Here is a 21,873-nt window from a genome sequence, read left to right as displayed (position 1 = left end):
CAAATTTTACATGAATTCACTTATGGGAATACCTAAAAACAAAAGGCAAAAGGCAGTTGCCAGAGTCCAAGGAGCAGGAATGGGGCAGTTGTTTTTATCATGGAGAATCTCTAGAGACAGATGGTGGTGATGGATGCTGTCTTAGTCTTGGTTTCCATTTGCTGCAACGGAACACCGTGCCCAAAAGACAAGTTGGGGAGGAAAGGGTTTATTTGGCTTACACTTCCACAATGCTGTTAATCACCAAAGGAGGTCAGGACAGGAACTCAAACAGGGCAGGAACCTGGAGGCAGGAGCTGATGAAGGGGTGCTGCTTTCTGGTTTGCTCAGCCTGCTTTTTTAAAGAACCTAGGACCACCACCCAGGGATGGCTCCACCCACAAGAGGCTGAGCCCTCCTCCACTGATCACTAATTGAGAGAATGCCTTATAGCTGGATCTCATGGAGGCATTTCCTCAACTGAGGCTCCTTCCTCTCTGATGACTCTAGCTTGTGTCAGGTTGACACAAAACAACCAGCACAGATGCAGTGACTTGAATGTACCAAATGCATAGTATCTTCATGTACACCTAAAATAGTTTAAATGGTAAATTGTGGGCTGTGCAAATTTCTTTCTTTTCTTTTTTCTACAAAACAAAATATGAGTGAAAAAGGAATGCCTCAAAATATCAGGCTCGTTCAGGGTCTTTTCAACACTTATAAGAAAATCAGAACAGCTTTCCTTTGGATACAGAACTACAAAGAATCAACACAGGGATAAGCTTCTAACTTCATCAAGACTGAGACAGTAGATTAAAATGAAGCTTGAGATGAGTTGGAATAACTGTGCATGAGTGTGTGGGGGTCAGACGAGCTCTGAACTCTTCTTTCAGGGTGTGCAAACCAATGAGGAGAAAGTGTGAGAGACCTGGAGAGAAGGCAGGTGTCAAGGGAAGGAAGTTTATGGGACAGAGATAACTGGGAGAGCCATCAGGGCCATCTTAACTATCTGGGAGGCTGTCCTTGTTTTGTGTCTATTCCTAAGACCGATTTTTTTTTTTAGGCAAAAAAAGTCAAAAGAGGCTGGTTTCTATTGCTGTGAAAAAACACCATGACAACTCTTACAAACAAAGCATTTAATTTAGGGGTGGCTTACAGGTTCAGAGGTTTAGTCCATTATCATCATCATGGTGGAGAGCATGGCAGCACCCAGACAGACATGGTTCTGGAGAAGAAGTCCACAGTTCTACATCTGGATCAGCAGGCAACAGGAAGAGAAAGTGACACTGGGCCTAGCTTGAGCATTTGAAGCCTTAAAGCCCACCGTTAGTGACATGCTTCCTCCAACAAGGCCACACCTCCTAATTGTGCCATCCTTAGGAGCCTGTGGGGGCCATTTTCATCTGAACCACCTAACTCATCATGTGGCACAAATTTCTAAACATCTGTTGGAACTGGTGGTACCTATGTCGTAGCTTGTGTTGCTGAGTGTTTGAGGGGAGGTGCAGGCAACTTTGGAGAGCAGTTAAACTGCTTCTATTATCTTTCAGTTGTTCAGCCTCAAAGCCCCAGTGTCTTTGTCTGATTCTAATGAAGTCTTGGTGTTCTTCCCTCAAAAGCTGCTCGCCACCCCCCACCCCAACCCCTTCTTGCCAGCAGCCTCATCTCCCAGCACTAAAATACTGAGTATAATGCTGTAAGCTCTTTCAGTCTTTGGCTTTGCCCTTACCATGTTCATTTTGCATGAACCCACCTGACTCATTTTATAAACTATGCCCCAATAATTGCCTTGATAAAGACTAAAGAGTGCATCCCAGTTGGTTCCCACATCAAGATGAAATTCCTTCTCTTGGCTTCTGAAGCTGTTCTTCCTTTCCACTTTTTCAACTCCTTATTCTATTACACAACCGGCTTGTTTGACGTAAGCTGCCTGTCCCTTTGATGTCAGCTGGCTTTGCTGCCTTTACCTGTTCATTCCCACTTCTTTCCCCTCAGCTGTGCTGTGCCTTTGTCCATCCCCTGACCATTTTATTTCGGGCTCCACTCCGTGTATTATAACCACCACGAAATCTTCCCTAACTACCCATGCTCACACTTGTTCCTTCTGTTCTCCGGCCCATTTAACAAATATTTACTGATCTCTTTTCAAGTGTAGACACCAGATGCTAGATGCTGGTGAACAAATGATGAACAAGAGAAAAAGAAGTCCCTGACTTCATCAAAAGGCTCAGATAACTTATTGCTAAGAGGGAGGTAAGCACTGGGATGTGGAATCGTGTGTGTGTGTGTGCATTGTGATGCTGAATTGTGTGTGTGTGCATTGTGATGCTGAATTGTGTGTGTGTGACTGTGTCTCTTGTGTCTTAAGGTATGTCTCTGAGTGTCTTGTATGTCTGTATGTTCATGTGTCTCTCTGTGTATGTATGTGTCTTTGTGTATGTGTAAGCTTACTCTCTACAATGTGGAAAGTAGCCTGACTAGAAAGACAGGAGAATGTGGAGGTTAAGATACTGGCAGAGGGATGGCGAGATGACTCAGCAGGTAAAGGTGCTTGCTGTGTAAGCCTGGTGACCTGAGTTTGACCCCCAGAGCCCATGTAAAGGTAGGAGAAGAACAGCTTCAAAAAGTTGTCCTCTAAATTTTACATGTATGCATGGCTCACATGCTCCCCAATTCCCTAAATCATACACATATAAAATAATAACTTACTTTAAAATTAGAAGCAATAGAAACTAGCACCATGTGATAGTTGGCAATGTGAACTAAAGCAATGGGAGAGAAGTGGGGTGAATTTAAGATACATTTTAGAGCAGATGCAAGAGGATTAGACAGTTTGTGAAAAGCAAAGACTTAAGAATAACACTTAAAAACCCAGCTGGTGCTCACCTGTAAGCTTATCCTTACTGCCTGGCTTTCATGATGCCAGAAGGTGCTGCACACACTGTTGAATAGAAAAGTGAGCCTCATTCTTGCCAAGCTACGAACCCTGCAAACTACAGCAACTGACCTGACAAGATATGCCCATCAGTGCAAGAGTGGCATGAATTCTATGGGAATCACACCTGCCTTCCGAGTGGATCTAAGGCCCCGTCCAAGAGATGGAACCCATGTCTGGCACTATTAATGAAGAGCAGAACTTGTAGCTAGAAAGGTCAGAGGCCCTGGGGAGGACCCGATGTTATTAATCTGGTAGACGGACATAGTATTAAAACAACTCCCGGGGCTGGAGAGATGGCCCAGCGGGCAAGAGGGCTGGCTGCTCTTCCAGAGGACCCGAGTTCAATTCCCAGAACCCACATGGCAGCTCAGAACTGTCTGTAGCTCCTGTTCCAGGGGATCCAACACCCTCACACAGACAGGAATGCACTCAAACACCAATGTACATAAAATAACAACAAAATAAATTTTAAAAAAACTCATAATACTTATTACTATACTGTATAGATCAGAGCATCTCTCAGACCCCAAGAAAAAAGCTTCTCATTGCAGTAGACCGCAATTGACATAGAGACCCCTCCAAACTGGTCATTGTACAGAAAGTAAGAGACAATGGAGGGCTTGACCCTAAATGGGACACACATATCACACCTCATTCCCAATACTCAGGGATCTTTGAGGAAGAGGGGGTAGAAAGAGCCAGGCAGTTGGTAACAGTACTTTTCCGAAAAAACTCACAGTGATTCCAGCCAGGATCCCAGCCGGGGGAGGAGCAGGGGAGGATGGTAGGGGGGATAGGTAGAAAGGATCACTACCAACTGTGGAGCCACTGGTATCTGAGTCATTATTTAATGTGTGGCCCCTGCTAGGCCAGCCACACACAAAAGCAAGCCCCGCTCCCAAACTAGTGCAGCAACACAAGTGGACTTGAAAGTGGGAGGAAAAAAAAAGAAAATCTGAGGGTCGGGCGGGGAAGGACGAGAGTGGTTCTGGGAGGAGATGGGGAGGTGAATATGTTCAAAATACATTGTATGATATTCTCAAAGAACTAATAAACAATGTTTAAAAAAAAAGACTTAATAAACATAATGTTAAAAAAAAAAAAAAGGAGCGTCTCCCACATGAGAACGCAGAGAGAAGACACGCTGTTTATTGTGATGGGGCAGTGGCATCATGGGAAAATTGAACAGCCAAGTTTCAGGTGCCTTGTGTGTCCAGAACTTACGCTATGCGGAGCGATGAAAGGCTTTACGGCTATCAGCACACGGAAGGCATCTACTAGTTGTAACCGGGCAAACTAGAGGAGAAGGAAGCAGCCTGGCCTGTTGGCTGATGGGATGTCAAAGGAAAAGGGAAGATGAACGTGTCAGCAAGGGTCTGCTCACGTTCCTGCTGTCCTTGCTGCCTGACTTAGGTAATGTCTTCAATACGGAATGGGAATATTCGTGTGCGCACAGACCGTGGTGTGCAGAGGACGGCTGTGGAGTCGGTTTTCTTCTTCCGCCATTCAAATTACATATCACGGTGTCTCAAAGAATGACTGAACCTGGCTATTTACATAGTCACATAAATAAATCTGTAAGCTTGCAAAAAACTTAAAAAAAAAAACATTTTTAATTATGGAGGTACCTTGCGGGGCCATAGGCTGGCGTGAGGAGTGAGCCAGCAGACACCGGTGCTGGGAACCGAGCTCTGGTCTTCTGTGCATCTGGTCCTCTCTCCAGCCCAAGAGTATGAAACTTTTTAGTAGCTCAACTACTGATATCCAGACCTAGGAGACCTTCGGTGGTTAGAAAACAAAATAAATCACGGCAACCCACAATCTCTTGTAACCAAATACGTTTTTGCCTGAACACAGGCAGGGATGAGTCAGCCTCTAGCAAGGGGCTGGGCGCAGCCAGGACTCCACAGCCCTCGGGGCAGGCTGGGAAGAAGCGCTTAGATCACAGATTGATCTGTGGGAGTCTCCGGGGAAGCCGTTCCCCAGGTAGCAGGGGCGGCTGTGTGGGAAGTGAGGAAAATGAAAGCCCCTGGAAGCCTGGTAAAGAAGAGAAATAAAACCGGCTCCCCCGAGAGACCTCACGAGAAAGCTTTCCGCTGCGGTAAACAAATAAGCGAAATCTTGAAAACGTAAATTCACACTAATTAATTGAACGCTGCATAGCGCGGAGATTTGTAAGTTGCGTGCCCTCACCTGCACTCCGGCTGCTGGCGCAAGCTAATGCAGGGGCCGCATCGCAAGCAAACAAACGTTTTCTAAACCCGTGGCGAGCACGAGCGAGCGAGCGCGCCCCTCCCCCCTCCCGCTCCCACCCCACGTCTGTCCCCGCCCCGCAAAGAGCTGCCCTTTCCTTTCTCAGCAGGACTCTAACCTGTGCTTTGACAGCCCGGGACACTTCGAAACTGCCTGGGGCCCCGAGGATGTATTTTTGCAAGCCGCACCTATTTCTTTTTTGTGCTTGGTGGAATGGCTGGGCCTTTCCGTGCTTTAAATACGTGTGAGGCAGTAACCCCCGAGGCGTCCGGGTCTCTAGGCTCTCGGGAAGCTCACCTTCTCTAGCAGTTGCCAAGCACAGCTGAACCCTGAGCCAGAGAGCCGAGAGCTGCCACGAGGGGTCACTCCCGCAGGGGCAGAAAACGCTCCTATCTAGCCCTTATTATCTCCCTTGCAACTCTGTTTTCCCGTTTAGCTCCCTGCAACAGAAAGGCTGCCTACAAACGGGACTTTGTGATCCGCTTTAAGGTGTTAAGAGTTTACCAACAATTTAAGATTCTATGGCTTTTCTTAAAGATAAGAGTTTATGACTTTGAAAAAAAAAACTTACAGAAAAACTGGAAACAAGAGAGGGACAGTACAGACCTAGAAGAACTTGGGGAATTGGATTTTTTTCTTAAGCAGAAAGATTAGCTTAAGGATTTTACCGAATAAGCGGGCGTTTACCGTCTTCCTGCAGCTCCCTTCCCTCACCGAGCCTGTCCCCGACGCCCAGCTTTACATTCTTCTGAAGCCAGTCCTTGCTTAAATCGGTTCACTTATGGGGCTGGCATCAAACCCTAGCCTTGTGAGGTCAGTTAACTTTAGAGTGATACCCACAAGGCTTCCTTGCTTAAAACTTTTAAGTACCAAGTCCTTGAGGACCACACCAGGGTTGGAGTGATTCAGCCCCTCTCTCCCAGCATCTCTCCCCGTCTACCTTCCTTCAAAGAGGCCCTTGCTGTTCGCTTTCTTCTACTGCTGTCTTCCAGGAAGCCTCCCTCCTTCGAGAGTCAGCTCAAAGATCACCTCTCCTTTGAAGAAACTTCCTCTGTGGCGTCTGTTCCCTTTCTGTTCACACTTTCTCTGCAGTAGTCACCATGTCGTATTGTAACGGATTTACAGCGTTGCTTTATCCTGGAGTCAGCACAACTCTTGACACACAGTAGGTGCTCTGTCAGTGTTGGCTGAGTAAATAAGTCTTCGGGTGAAGGCTAACTCCCTTCTCTTTTCAGCACTTTAAAAGCACTCAGAAAAAGAAATGGCAAACACAGACAATGCTCAAATGGAACACAGCAGCCGTCGCTCCCAGGGTGCCCCCAGCTGCTGGCTAAGAATCAAGGGCATGGGTCCCAGCATCACTGTGGAGCGCTGTGACTTCGCTTAGCCACAGCACTCTAAATCACCTAAATAATTTGCTGAGCCCAGGGGAAAATGGAAACATAGGAGCTCTATATTCAGAACACTAGAGTGATTGCCACTATGCTGGGTCCCCGCTACCTGCACAGGTGATATGCTCCAGAAGCCAACCTTGGGGACTGTCGCTGGACTGCACTTACATTAAGAAGTGGCAATGAGGGAGGCTTGGAGAAAGGGATCAGTTGTTTTAAAAGCAGCTTTAAACATTGAAAATGTTTAGAAATCAGCGTTAGCCTAGCGGTCTACACCTCAGTGGTAGATGGCCGCCTGTGGAGTATGTGTGAGGCCTCATGGTTGATACCTTTGCACTGCACAAAATATTTAATTCTCTCATGCCATGCCCTACATTAGATGACTACATTTTCATTTATAGCGGCAGGCTTGTTTTATATCACATAATGTTAGAGAAAATGCTTCAGGGTCCTTACCAGCCCTTGAAAACTGCTATGACCCACCCCACAACACTTAGTCCTGAAGTAGCAAGCTATGATTCCATTTTCTCCATTCAAACCCAAACTGTAATGCCAGCACTATGGGAGGCAGAGATAGGCGGATCTCTGTGAGTTCGAGGACAGCCATAGCTACACAGAGAAACCCTGTCTCAGGGAGAAAAACAAGAAGCAAAAGAAAACAAACAAACAAAAAAGAAACCCGCTGAGCCTTTGCTACGTCACGATTACATCTTTGCCACTCCTTTTCTTTAAAAACCTTGCATTAAGTTTTCCATGCACCCACATTCAATCTCTCAAAAATGTGATTTTGTGATAATCCTAACAAGTTACAAATTATATCTAAATCCCACATAACCTTGGCTTAACAGAGACCCTTGTGATGAACTGTGGCTGGGGGATGCTGATGAGGAACACGGAAAATTTACAAGTCTTTAAAGAACTCAACGTAGGGAATGGGACGGCTGACCTGCACCACTCCCAGCGCTCCAGCAGGGGGCTGCGGGCGGAGCGCCATACCCACGGGTCCCTAGCCGGCCTGGGCTGTCTCCTTACCTAGCTACCGGTCTCTTGCTGCCCCTCCAAGTGAGGACCTGCTTGTGGATCAACTAAAAAGCCTGCTTGGGCTAGGAGCCATGGGGCCAGATTGCACTAGCGACAGAAATGCTGCAGCGTGCAGGGAAGAGTGGAGCTGCCACGGCCAGCCCAGCCGCCCTGTGCCCCTTCTTCTGAGGGCTTCACCACATGCTCCCCACCACACAACTCAGGGCCAGACCCGTCAGAAACTAGGGCAGCTGAATTCGAGAGGCATAGTCATTTTCCTGGCCTGATGTCTCCACGACGTAAAATGTGGCATCCGGCATCAACAGAGTAGATGGGGCAAGTCACTTCTTAAATCCTGGGCCCGACTGTCCCGTCCATAAAGATGCTTATCCTGTATTTCATAGGTCCCCTTAAAGACTACAGGAGAGCACATGCTGAGGAGGCCGGCGGCACGGATCCCCCAGTGTGCATGTCTACCTTTCTGTAGTTCGGGGCTCCTGTGTTACTGAGCAGACAGACAGTTCAGCAGCAGACAAAAGCAGCTCTCAGAAGCACTCATCAGAGGGAGCAGCGTTCGCAGGTAACAGAGTGCCAAACGCCAGCAAAGCCCAATCTGCACAGGTCTGAATGCAGCTTACTCTGCTCCTGCTGCTCCCGGCTCAGCTTCTCACACCTAAGAACAAGCATGCACACAGACACCCACTCACCGAGCTCCAAGCGCTTACAACTCAAAAGGAATACACACAACAGGACGAAATCAACTGTGCGGGAACGCGACAGTGAGTCCCTAAATACGTACCTTGGCGGAGCCACACCGGTGTGCCAAGCCTGTGTGGTGGGAAGCGGCTTGTGCATAGACTGGGTATGGTAAGCGGAGGTAGCCAGGGGCAGGAGGGTGGACAGAGCGGACCACACAATCTCATAGTGTGTGTAGGCGTGTGTGGTAACGCTTTATGCCAGGAAGATGCAGGTAGGGCTCAGAGCTTAAACAGCTAAAATAACCTCGGCCTTCGTAACGGATTTACACCATTTTGCTGGCTCTCATCCAAGACCCTAGTAAAGGCCAGGTCTTGCTCTAAAGTAGTGGTTCTCAACCTGTGGGGCATGGCCCCACTGGAGGTCGAATGACCCTTTCAACAGGGGTCACACTGGATCACTGCAAAACAGATATTTACATTAGAATTCACAACAGAAACACAATTATAGTTATAAAGTAGCAACAAAAATAATTCTGTGGTTGGGGGTCGCCAGGACATGAGGCCGCGGTATGAGGAAGACTGAGAACTGCGGCTTGAGAGGGAGCGATCAGCTGAGAGAACAGAGGCTGCTGTCTGCTGTGGCTGGGTTCCGGAGGGCAGCAGCTCCACAAGGAACAGCCACTGACAGCACGGCGCCCTCTGCGAGGCTGCCTCTCCCTTTCCCATCCTGACTGCCAACCTTGGGACTCTCAGGGCACAAAGCAAGCAACACTCCTGACGCTTAAAAGAACAGGGATCCAAAGGCACAAAACAGCAGTTCAGTTTTGTAAGAAACAATATATTTATTTTTCTGACACCACAGCTCTGGCGAGTGGTTTTGTACCAAATTTAATGAAGATTACACAGAACGTTTCACGCATGGGAAGGGGGAGAAAAGGGAAAGGAACACAAAATTTAAAACAAAAACCAAAATCCTGGGTAGCTTTTAGCATCGGTTCCATTCCCACATTAATAAAATTCACTCGGGAATTCCTAAGAAAAGGAGAACAAGAAACAAGGTGGGCAAGAAAGAGTACATCTGGGCAGGGGAGGCTGAGAGGGGAGAGAGGCCAGAGGGCATCCAAGGCAGGGGTGAGGCCTCCCGAGAGTGTCACCCCAGAGAACCTGGGTATTGCAGCTGCCAAGGGAAGAGGTGGGGAGGAGCAGAGGGTCACCAGCAGGGTCACAGGGAAGAAAACACACGTAACCGATGAACCAGAGGAGGAGAGACGACCGTGAGGGTGGGTTTGTATACTGGAGAGACAGGCCGTGCTGAAGAGCACACCAACTGAAGAACAAATGTCCCAAGCTTCAGGATTTTTAAAAAGAAAAATCTCCCCCCTCCCCCCACCCCTCGCTGAACTTAGTTCCTTTTTTTGTGCTTTTCATTAATACTCTGCTCTGAGGTCGTAGTTTGGTTTTTCTATACAATGGAGTTGAAAGAAAATAGTCCAAGGTCTGAAGATGGATTCTCCATCTGAAGTAAACAGCCCAGCATTCCTGTTCTCCTCTTGCCCCAAAGACTAAAGTCTCTGCTAAAATCCCTTTTACAATATAGTACAGTACACACACACACAAAATAAAGCCCAAATCAAAAGTCAGAAACAGAAAATCCTGGGAGAAGCCAGTCCAAAGGACGTAAACACACAGAGAACGGCGCAACACATGACCGATGGCGATTCTCAAAGCACGGCTACAGACTCCCAAACGTAGGTGTCATCACGGGGTCCCCAAGTCCACAAAAATAATTTTTAAAAAATAAATCTTAAAAAAAACACACCTGTTGATTAAATGAATAATTTGTTTTCCGGTAAATCCATACATTCTCGGTCCCCTCCTCCCTCAAAGCAGCCCTGGGTCTCTCTTCTCCTATTGCATGACCAACAGTAAGGACTCCTGGAACTCCGTCACAGCAGCTCACAGGACCTGGAATCTCATCTTGACAAGGATCGGCACATCTAATCGTAGCAGCTTAAAACATCATGTTTCCTGGGTTGCCAGGTCCTTGGCTAAATCCACCCATGCCCACATCAGCAGCCATGCCCCGAGGCCTCATCTGTGGGGGGATCATGATGTTCTGTTGGGGTCCCATCATGCCCTGCATGGACATCATCATGCCCGGGGAACCCACAGGCCCCGGGTGGGTATAGAGCCCAGCAGGACCCCGATCCTTGCCAGGAATCATGCCCACAGCAGCAGCTGGATTGGTCATCAAGGTGGCCTGGCCAGGCATTGTAGATTGTGCTGGTGACATCATCCGGTGGTGAGGTCCCATCATGCCTTGCTGGAGAAAGGCTGGTGGTCTCATTGGGTTGTGGCCTGGCATCGAAGGAGATGTACCAAGAGGAATGTCTGGAGTTCCTACTGGCCCCGGGCCTCCCATGCCAGGTAATGCTAACCCCATCCTCGGGGCTTGATCACTCATCATCCCCTGCATGTGTGAAAAGCCAGGTCCAGGACCCTGTGGCTGTTTGCGGCCGGGGACTTCCCCTCGAGGAAAATACTGCAGTGTCTGGCTGGGCTTCTCCGAAGGGATGATGCGGGAGAGATCAAACTCAGGTATTCCGGTGGCTCCAGGTCGGATTACCTCCTGCAGATCTGGGTCTGTAAACACCGAAGGCATGCTGTTCCCCAGGACAGTGAAGGAGTCGGGAGCCCCTGGGCCTCCGGGCTTGCAAAGTGCTGCATCTGCTGAACTTTGGGGCAGGTTGCTGGGACGACCAAGCGGCCCTTCTCCTGGGAAACCTATCCCTCCGGGGAAGTTGCCTTGTCCCCCAGTGGGGCCGTTGTGAGGGAACGGAACCTGCTGAGGAGGAGACTGTACTGGGGGGAAGCCCTGGGGGAAGCCCATCCGTCCTTGAGGTACCATTGGAGGCTCCTGGGATCCATGCCCCATGATAGGATTGTGTGACATCAAGCCAGGCCCCATTGGGACCCCATGAGGAGGTATGCTGGGTCCCATGGCATTAGGAGAGGGCATCTGATTGGAGTGAGAAAGTGGCTGGGTCATTCCCATCGGGCTGAGGGTTGGCATCGGAACCACGGGGTTCGGACCTGAAATTCGAGGATTCTGTGTATTAATGCCCATTCCTAGAAAAATAAAGATATCAAAGGAATCAACTCAACCAAAGCAATCACAAAAAGATTACAAATCACATCAACAAAAAATTATTATGCATCAAATGTGGCACTGTGCTAGGAAAATACATAATACCAAAAGCTGGTGACACACCTAGAGGCCACAGGCCAGGGGCCCCAGACGAGACAGCACCAAGTCTTTAGCTGTGTGAGTAAAGACAGCACGGAAGACATTCTCTCTGGGGAGGTCTTAGTTCCAAATGAGCATGGCCTCATTCCTGGAGACAGTTCGTACAGAACAGGGCTGGCCTGGGTGGCTCGAGTGCAGCCCATTTTGGAGAAAGGACCGACTGAGTCTCTATGTTCAGGTAGCACAAATATCAAGAAGGAAACCAAACAGGTCTTTTTTTTTTTTTTTTTTCCATTTGGAATTTTGTATTATTTTATATGGCCATAAAAAGGGTATTAAAGGCCCAGGTTATAGACTGTTAAAGAAACAGTAACTTCCAATGGACAAGGAACCCACGTAGGCCCGCTGCAGCCAACTCTGGGCCATGTAAGTATTTGCTCTACGAAATTAAAATCAAGTATGGCAAAGCAATTGCTTGTGCCATGCACAGAGCACGCCCTAACCTGGCTAATTAGGATTACCGATAAGCAAACAGTATGCCCACAATCAGAATGAGAGTGGAACCAGATACTCATGGCTGAAAAGTCATGGCTTCTCTGATGATCAACGTCACCCCCCCCCCCCACACACACACACTGCTTCCCGTTAGCAAGGCTGGCAGGGGTGGGCAACAAGAGGAAGAGCAGAAGAACAGGAGGCAAGAACCGGGGTCGGAAGCTGCCTTCCCAGAAAAGCAGCCCAGAAACGGAGCAGTGAAAGACAGTGCACTCAGCCCGCTAAAGGCTCTGTGCTACAGGACCCAAACCAAAATGCACCCCCACACAGGAAAGACTCACATGGCAACAGACCACAGCTGCTTCCACCTCACACACTCAGAACCAATGAGCAAGCGGCATCCGCTGGTCGAGGCACCTCACATGGAAATGCAGAGGGCATTAGACTTCCCCCATGCTGCTCTGCCTAGCACCAGCCCCGGCTGCATCTCACCTGGCATGTTATTCATTGATGGCAAGTTGGGCGAACGAGCCGGAGGGGAGTCGTCATCAGAGCTGGCCACAGTCTTGATGGCATCGTGGTATAACGGGGTGGAACTGGGCATGGCAAACTTGGACATCCGAGACATCATGATCGAGAGCGGGTTCTGGGAGAGGGTTGGCTCTGGAGGCATGGTGTAGGGTGTGCTGGAGGGGAGACTTCCGGGGATGGTCACGGAGGCAGGCTGGCTGGCTGTAGGAGGTGCGGGGCCACCTGAGGCGACACAGAGAGCCAGGTGAAAGGAGGCACGGAATTAGGTGGTTCTCGGATGGGGCTGGACGCTGGCTAGACTCAGCAAGGCTGAGAAGGAGACAGATGTTCCGGGCAGGGCTCAGTCTTCCAGCCGAGCCTTGCCTGCAGAGGGAGCCCACCCTTCCATGAAGAGGTGACGCCTCAGCAGATGTGGAGACAAACATGACAGCAATGTGCTGGAAATCTTAGCTCAAGCTTGGGGAAAACACGGCTCAGAGACGACTGTTCACTGAAGGGGGTGAAACCAGTGGAGCTCTCCCTGGCCAGTCATAATTTAGAATTCGACTCAGGTACCTGCATGCCAAGAAGACAGGATTGTGCTCTAACCTCTGGTACCAGCCCCATTGCTCTGCACACACTCCTGATTAATTTCCACGACAAACATGTCTGAGGCGGCTGGCTGTTCCACTCGAGCGCGCGAGTGAACTGCTACCCCACAGAGAGACATTTTAGCGTGCTAGGGTAAATCGCCTGCCTTATTCTGATTCCAGTGTTTCTCAAGTGGAGATGGCACCAACCCAGTAGTTAACACCCCAGGCTGCTGCACTGACCACCTCTGGTCCTGTTCGGGAAACTACCATCATCAGCCAGAGCCTCTCCCAGGAAGAAAATACTAAAACAAACTGAAGCCGACGTGTGGCTACGGGACTTCACCAAGGGGCATGTTACGCTTCTGTGACTGATCCTAACAGGACCCTCAATGGTCTCGGAGCAGGGCCCTCACTACGGTCGGGCTTACGTTCGTTCTTTAGACAGTAAAGTGGCTGGTTCCATTTCGGAAGTCACATTTAACCACTGCTAATATTTTATTCCACCATCCTGCATGCAGGTGCAAACGTAACTTACTCAGGGAAACAACACATTCACTGTTCCTCACGTCCCTCAACAGTCCCTGTACACACCTGGCCGGGAACGGATGCTTGTGAATAGCTCTATGCAAGTACTGACAATCATGCACTTTGCAACAAAATTTGACAGAGGCCGCCGCCTTTGACTAGACGATCAAGACACAAGTTTTCTTAAAACACAAACTGAGGTCTCGCACCCTCCTGCTACAAGGCGTGAGGGTGTAAGCACACTCACCTGACTCAACGCTTCCCAGCATGGCTGGAGAGGCCATGGTGAGGGGCGCTTTGTGGTTTGGAGGGATCCCAGGACTCTGAAGGGGAGGTTTAGGAGAGGAGGTCCATCCTGGTGACGGGGCAGGAAGTGATGGAGACTTGAGGTGAACAGGCGAAGCAGCAGCAGACCCCAAGACAGGAGGGGACTTAATGGAAGCAGCAGCAGCTGGGCCTGCCAGCATGCCTGCCAGCTGTGATGGAGTCTGAGGGGACTTGAGGTTCCCCGAGGGTGAGCCCAGCATCGGAGACTGGACTTGGTGCATTGTGGGAGACTTCAGAGGGTTAATGCCTGGGGAATGTACCTGGCTGCCTGCCACAGATATATCCAAAGGCTTCCGCCCCAGGCCACGCTGTCCTGGAGGAGCTGTGTTGAGGCTAGCGGGGTTACTGGAAGGGTTGAGAGGTAGTGGTGGCATATGACTGAGCCGGCTGTTAGTCCTTTGGTCGGGCCCAATTGGTTCTCTGAGATTCCGCAAGCCACTGTTGCTGCCTGGACCCTGAGACATGGGAAGGAATGGCCTGGGGCCCACACCATACTCCTGCTGAGGGTGCTCACCGAATGGCAGCGGCACCATTTTCTGCTGGGCAGGCAGCATGTCTGAGCTACCGGGGCGCAGTTTCATCATGTCCTCAGGGCCTGCACCGGCCTCTCTCATCTTCTGAGGTATCAGCTGAGAGCTAGATCCCATGTTGACGTTCAGACTGACATCTCCCTTCATCCCTCCAGGAACCATCCCAAACTCAAGTTCCCGACCAGGGCCGATCTGAGGTGGCATTCCTTTTGGAAAATCACCCCTGGAAGGGCTCAGAGGACCCTCGACTGGTATCCGAGGGAAAATGGGGTTACTTCCTGGCTCCATGTGGCGCTGGGAGCCTGGAATCATCCTGTTCATTTCCATGCCAGGCCGGATGCCCTCCATGCTCATGCCGGGGGGGAGAGCCAGCTGTTTCTCTGCCAGTTGCTGCTGAAACATCTCTTCAGACAAGCCTTGGGGGTTTGGAAACCGTTCCCCTCGGCCAGGACCACTGAAGACACCCTGGCCAGGAGGGAAATTTCGACCATCTGGGATTTTTGGCACGTCATCTGGCCAACTGACTCCAGAAAGACCTGGTCTCGATGCCGGGTTGGGCACATTTGGCCCCTCCATTTCAGAATTTATCATTCCTGCAAACCCAGGAAGGCGCATCTGGTTCCCCGGCATGTTAGGGTGGGGAGCCATGCCCCTTGGGGGCAGAGAATGTGAAATGCTGATACCATCAGGAAATGGCTCTGTCCCAGGTGCCCAGCCTTCACTAGGGGCCATCTGGTATGGAGGGGGAGGCCCTCGGACCACTCCCCGGGGACCATGCTGATGGACCATCATGTCCTGGAGGGAGCACTGCTGGACAACCACCTGTTCCTGCTTCCTCCTCTTCTCTTCATAGAACTCCTGCTGCAGCTTCAGCCATGCTATCTGCTCAGGAGTCATATGGTCCAGGTGGTCTGGTCCAATGGGCCCAGACTGAGAGTTCATAGAAGGTGGAACCATTTCATCTGGAGAAAAGGGCACATCTCTATGTCCCTGAGGGCCAAATGGGGCTCCCACATCTGTCCGGGGCCCAGGGCCCTTACCGAGGCTTTGGGATTGAGACATCATGGCCTGTATTGGCCCTTCTGGTTTTTTCTGAGGTCCATCTAAAACCCCAGTGTTCTGCTGGGGAGCCCCCGTTTGTCCTGCTGTGAATTCTTTCTCATCAGGGAAAAGCATGCGCTGGATATCTCTCAGAGTTTGTAAGGAGCGTTCCCGGTGCTCCAGCTGCTCCTGAGAGAGGCCATCAGGGTTCTCTCCCAGCGTGGGGGGCTCACCGCTGGACACTGGCGGAGGTGGGGGGGCTTTGGGATCTGCTGAAGAGCTGTTGCTCCCCTGGGAGACAGGGGTCACTGCTCGATTGTTGGGGGTCGAGTTTGGCCCAGTGCCATCTGGGGGCAGTGGAGTGGAGCTGGCAGGACTGCCCACAGGAGCAATCAGTTTGTTTTCGACCCCGGGACTGTCCCGGTCCAGGGGGCGAGGGGCTGCAGCGGGCTTGGGTGCTGGTGCCTGAATGGGCGGAGTTGGCTGCAGTCTGGCGTTCTGGGAAGAGTTCTGGTCCTGGCTGGCGGGAGCTGGAGGCTGCTGTGGGAGAGGTTTTGGATCATTCCGAAGGGTGGGCATCTGTGTGTTCTGAAGGAAAATAAGATGCTTTATATCACATAATGGTGATTTGAGCCAAAGTGCAATTAAAGAAACAAGATATAAAGATTGTGTCCTAGTAACACAAGTTGATACTGATGCCGTCTTTCACTGTTCGTGGATAACCCATTTTTGGACAGGGAAACATATTTTTCTTTTAAACTTTATGTTAAATAGCAGCTTCTTGCCCTTCCTGAAAACTAGGCTTAATATGTTTATACTGGCTAGGCAACAGCTACCCTACTGAATACCTCTGCGAGTCTATTTCAAGGAACAGATTTGAGATCACCTGTCTACCACGTGCTTTTGACTTAGGAAAAGATTAGTTTCTTGGTTATGTGGGAGGTTATACCCCAACACCTCTTTTCTTTTCCCTGGTTATAGAGACTTCTCATTATCAATCAAAACGTCTGATGTTTCCAACTGAAAGAGACTAAAAGTCACTTGTGGCTTTGCGCTCAGCCAGCCAGAACAGCAGGGAAGGCTGCTCCATGTCAACGCCTCCTCTGGCTGAGTAACTACCAACTGACTTCCTCCTTGAGCTTCCATGGGCCTGGCGCGTCTGGTTTCTGGTTTCAGTTTATGATCACTGATCCTGTATTTGATAAGAGTTTGGATATTGGCTGTAGGAAGATAAGCTGAAGGCAGGAAGTGTCTGTGGAGAAATCTGAGACTGTCTAGCTCACAGTGTCACTGTATCTGTTTTCTCCAATCAACATGGCTGCCCCTTTTTACAGGCTGGATGGCTGTTTATCATTGACTAAGGACCCCTGCTACACTACATCCCACATACAAGCATGCTCACTACAGCCTGGGTACTGTGTCTGCAAAACGTCCACACTCTCGCGCTCAAGTAAGCGGGAATGTTTGCCCATGTGGAAATCTGTACGTGACTCTTCATGTGTGTCTATGTATGTGAAAAGCTTGTTTTCATACATAAGTGTGTATTTATGTCTACAGAGTGTGTTTGTGATCTGAATCTATGCTTCTGAATGTTCAAAAGCATATTCCATGTCTGTGATTCCTTAATGGAGAGCGGCTTTGTTTAGTTGCTATGTCAAGTCTGGTGTTGCTGAGTTTGCAGCAGGTAGGTACCGATTCCATAAGGCGACTAGAGCAGGGGACCATTCTGTCTTTGCCGCCGCCTCCTGAACTCCTACTCCAACGTCATCTTAGCAGCAGGAAAGGTGGAGATGCCAGCAGTATAAGATCTGTCACTGAGGTCGATGAGGTGGTGGGCCGCCCTGCAGCACACCCGCGCACTCCAGGATAAGGGCTTTTTGCTGCGCAGCGGAGGGGCGCCGGGGGCGTGGAGCACCTTTTCTGAGCCTAGGAAAGCTCAAGTGCTGCTGTGTCCTGGAGACGGGCCCTCTTTCATACACAACCTAGACAAGGAGCCAGCTACTTTACCGTGAATTACAACTCATGGTTTACTGTCATTCAACTCTTCTCGTTAACACTCATGCCAGGAATGGCCTTTATGTTCTTTGAAAGCAGGCACTGTGTCCATGCGTCCCCAGGATCTGGTACTGTGCCTCTTCACAACAAATGGGTTTTGATGTCATGTGAAAATCTGTATGATTACAAGACCCATGGCAGCCTTTTTCTCTAATGTAGTTCATACTGGGTGCTTAAGATACAGGTAGGAGACAGACCACTTGTATTTCTGAGAATATCAAGCAATTAAAAAGTTCTCTATGGCCTCAATTCGAAACAACTAAGAACTATTTAAAGAGTCACCAGAATCTAGCTGTGGTGTCATTGGGTTGAGCTCTCGCTTTCTTCCATGTTCTCCAGCTTCTTCCAAAAGAAGCTAGTTGGATGTAGCCTAAGACCTCAAAATGCCAGGACTGAGCTACATACCCAGACTTCTGCTGGTGCCGCAAAGACTAGCTCACTGTCACCTTAACTTACCACCTCTCAGGCACTGCGGACCCTTGACAGCATTACTCCCATCCTAATGACATACCAGGGGGGCTGTGCTTCTCTCTGTCTTGCTGTTGGAGATGTTCTGGATATGGAAAGAGACGATAGTTTCGACCTGGCCCTTCAGAACAGCCTCTGCAGCCCTGCGAGACAGACAAGACAATGCACTAGCACTTGTTTCTGTCCCACGAGCTGCAATTCTAGCATGCTGACCCCATGGGGTAGAAAGAACCACAGGGAATGCTGAGTGAGAAGAAGTCTAAGGAAACACGCTTCTTTATTTATGCTTATCATTTACCAACACGTGCCTGAAGTTAGAAGATGGCCATGAGTGAGATCCCACAAAAGCATTAAAAACAACAAAACAAACAAAACCAAAAACCAAAACCCACTAAAATGCTCAAGTCTTGATTCAGTCCAATCCGGTTAGGTGATTTACAGAAAATCCTCATTCAAACACCAAGTAGGAAATGGCCGTGGAAACCCACTAACAGGTGCACAGGACTGAGGCTGTGCAGGCCCAGCGTCGCCTTGTGAGAGAGGAGGGTGCAGTGTAGGAGGCTATCCCTGCTAAGTAGGTAAGTAAAACAAAGTGTCACCGATGCAGCTGACCATTGGAAACATCCATGGCAAAACTGTCACAGGAGCTGCTTTTGGTAAACTCCTGAGACTTTCCTTCCTATGTTTTCTCATTATTCTACTATAGACACTTATGTTTGTGGTATTTAAAAAAAAAAAAAAGATAACAGACAGATTGCAGAAAATTGTATGGTGTTCACTCAACCCGTGTTTCACGTAACATCACTCTGTCCCAGCATAGCCTACGCAGCACTGTCAGGAGCTGCCTCTGGGCTGTGCGGTCGGGTAAGAACTCTGGTCTGAAAACACTCGAGGCACACGCAACACAGACAGCCACCAACTTACTTATTTGCCATCTCAGTCGAGAACACATACACCACTTTGGCCGGAGTCTTCTGAGCAGGTATGGGCTCTGGGGCAGTAGTTTGGCCATGAGAGGGAGTGGAAGACCTGGGGACTGTAGCAGTTGACGGGGTCATGGAGTGTGGTGTGTGCTGGGACTCTTGGGACTTGATGTGGTCTGCAGAATTACATTCTAAAAGAACGAAGGAGTCGCTGTCACAGAAAGAATAAGCTGCCCCCACCCCGGCCTTCCTGCCAGTATTTACAGCGTCACAACACAAATCCACCTTGAAAACTTCAAGAGTAAGTTCCTTGCTAAGAGAAAACATCTCTTCTACTTTACAGTTCCAATACGCTTTTCCCTAAATGATATAATATAGCAATCCTCCCATCCTCTCCTGTCTATAGTACACATATGAGCAAGAGTGCCCTTCCATTCTGGCAACCTTCGTTTGTTTGTTTGTTGTCCTCTCCCCCCAATCCCTCCCAACACAGTGCTTCTCTGTGTAGACTCACTTTGTAGACCAGGCTAGCCTAGAATTCACAGACATCTACCTGCCTCTGCCCCCTGAGGGCTGGGATTACAGACATGTGCCATGGCACCCAGCTCTGGCAACCTTTTAGACATGACAAGATACCCCTGTTAATCAACCTCATAACCCCCTTCTAGTGTTTTAGCATTTCATACTGATGGTCTGATGACTAGCTCTCTAGGTACACTCAAATTCTTAAAGATGACAACATTTGTCCTGCTGTCTGCACCCAGGACCCAGGAGAGTGCTGGGATTCGTAATAGGATTCCCAGCAACACTTCAGGAAGGAAGGGAGGAAAGGAACAAAGGGAGCAGTTACTCAGGTTTTCACTTTCACTTTGGGCTGGAAAAAAAAATCTCACTTTCACTTCTTAAATAGGAACTTCACATTCTGGCCCCCTCTTAAGATTTGATTTTCTATGTTTTTTAGTTGTACTGTAGGAAGAAAAAGGCCTAAAGCCCCATACCAATACTCTTTCCTGGCTCATTCCATTGTGGTGCCTGCCAAATTTCTACATCTGGTAGCTACTCAGTCCTGCCACACTAAAATCAGCTGTAACTGCTCTGGACTAGTGCCAGGGCCACTAAGGCTTCCCCTTGAGTCTATGAGTCTGGCAAAGTGGCAACCAGAAAGCACAAACCCAAGTCTTGGAGGATTTCTCCAAGAGGGAATGCCAGAGAAAGTGCTCCAGTGTGAATCATAGACACAGCTGAAATGCAGCCCCTGCCTGACTGAAGGACCACAGAACACAGGCAGGAAATATGCTCAACAACACAGCCTAGGCCTGCAACATACCTGATCAAACCACACACACCTTAAGAGCAAGAACTGCTCAACAACCTGTTCTAGATTCTTTAGTGAGGAGAAAAGTGAGAAGCAATGGTCTGTCCTAAGCTGTGAGAATCCGGAATCTGCCACCTCCTCTCCCACTTGACTGACAGCAGCCTCTGGCCTCCACTAAATGTCAGAAGCCTTCCCCAGGGAACACCTACTTCCCCCTGAGTCTCAAAGATCTTATAGACATACCTTTAATGTCAGAGTCATCGTTTGGAGTCCCAGGGTCTCTCTGATCAAAGGAGTCGGCGGAAATACTTCGCTCCCTTTTCCCCTTGCCCTTGGCACCATTTCCAGCCCCATTCTTCAGCCCCATGCTCCCACCTGGGCCAGGGAGTGCTTTAGGGGTATGGCCCCCACTCTTGGAGTCACAGGGGGATGGCTGGGATTGGCTGGCTGAGCCCCCCGGTTTACCCTGATTGGAGAATTTGGAATCCAGCTGGGGGTTTCCAGATGGGGACATCACTGTAGGGGGACGGACCATCACCTCCTGCTTTGACTTAGGGCTACTAAAAGAAACAAATGAGGAGCTCAGTTACCAGATACGGTCAGGACGAATCAGTGCTTCTGTAACGGGTGAAGGAGACCTTCCTGCATGCTAAATTACCACCCCACGCTGCACCTTGTCCACTTGCTTGGCCCTGCCACCCTGGCTCCCATCTTGGAGCTATCAACAGAGAGGAGGGTAAAACAGAAAGGCCTCCAGGTCTCAGGAACACTAGAGTCACATGGGACCTATCTCTAGGGCTTCTGTCAATAAAGGACAACCGTTTCTATGTACATAGAAAAGTGACTCTCACACTAAGACTAGCTCAGAGTAAACAAACAGACATCGTTAAGATCAAAATACTACCACCCCCAGGCTGATGACAAGGAACAGCTGTAACAAAAGCCTAGCTCCTCTGCTAGAGCAAGCAAGCAAGCAGGCCCAGGAGACCAGAAGGAAACCCGGTGGAGATGTCAGGTTAGGGAACTCCTCCAGCTTCCAGATCCCTCCCCACGGCAGCACAGTACCAGAGCAGGGAAGGCCAGCTGCTGCCTCAGGGAAGACGGGAGGTGGCGTTCCTTTAAAATAACTGTCTGAGGACTGAGAGATACAGCAAAGGCTCTGGGTGGTAGACCGGGTGGTTTAGTTCTGGGCCCTCATCATTCTATGCCCCAGACTCCTCATTTGGGACTGGCTGGCCTCTACGGTCCTTCTGCTTGTGCTTTGCAAGGGGCGGGGAAATGGTAAAGGTGGGAGGTGTAAGAGGCCTGAAAAACCGTAGTGTGAGGCTTGGCTATCAGCTCATCACTATTCCAGTAGGTTTCCTCCTCCTTCCCCCTGGGTCTCCTCTGCTTCTAATTGTGCACACTGATGCAGCCATGAGCGTGTGTGGTTGTACACGTGCCGACCAGGGGGTGGCCGTGAGGCCCAGGCCTTACCTCTGTGTGTTTCCTGACGGAGAGCTCCTCACTTTGGGGTTACTGGAATGCATTGATTGAAATCCTGAGCTTTCGGTCACTTCACTGGG

The 21,873-nt window shown here is 49.6% G+C and overlaps 1 protein-coding gene across 3 annotated transcripts; it reads right to left on the bottom strand.

Annotated features, from left to right (window-relative positions):
- Positions 1 to 9,106: 9,106 nt before the first annotated feature.
- Positions 9,107 to 21,858, bottom strand: Bcl9 (BCL9 transcription coactivator). 3 transcript variants are annotated; one of them, XM_055603754.1, is made up of 7 exons: positions 21,785 to 21,858; positions 20,552 to 20,868; positions 18,995 to 19,184; positions 18,114 to 18,213; positions 13,897 to 16,135; positions 12,514 to 12,774; positions 9,107 to 11,408 (listed from the first exon to the last, which is right to left on the bottom strand). In XM_055603754.1, the coding sequence occupies exons 1-7, from the start codon at positions 21,835 to 21,837 to the stop codon at positions 10,291 to 10,293; spliced, it is 4,278 nt and encodes a 1,425-aa protein (XP_055459729.1). In that variant the 5' UTR covers positions 21,838 to 21,858; the 3' UTR covers positions 9,107 to 10,290. The 3 variants fall into 3 exon arrangements, with proteins under 3 accessions (XP_055459729.1, XP_055459731.1, XP_055459732.1); XM_055603756.1 differs by having other exon boundaries at positions 9,107 to 11,372; XM_055603757.1 differs by having other exon boundaries at positions 20,774 to 20,868.
- Between the last annotated feature and the right edge of the window lie 15 nt (positions 21,859 to 21,873).

The sequence above is a fragment of the Psammomys obesus genome, unplaced genomic scaffold (assembly GCF_907164565.1).
Source record: "Psammomys obesus unplaced genomic scaffold, mPsaObe1.curated_primary_1811, whole genome shotgun sequence".
NCBI lineage: Eukaryota > Metazoa > Chordata > Mammalia > Rodentia > Muridae > Psammomys > Psammomys obesus.
The sequence above is the reverse complement of the archived record's forward strand: the minus strand, read 5'-3'. Positions and strand labels throughout refer to the sequence as shown.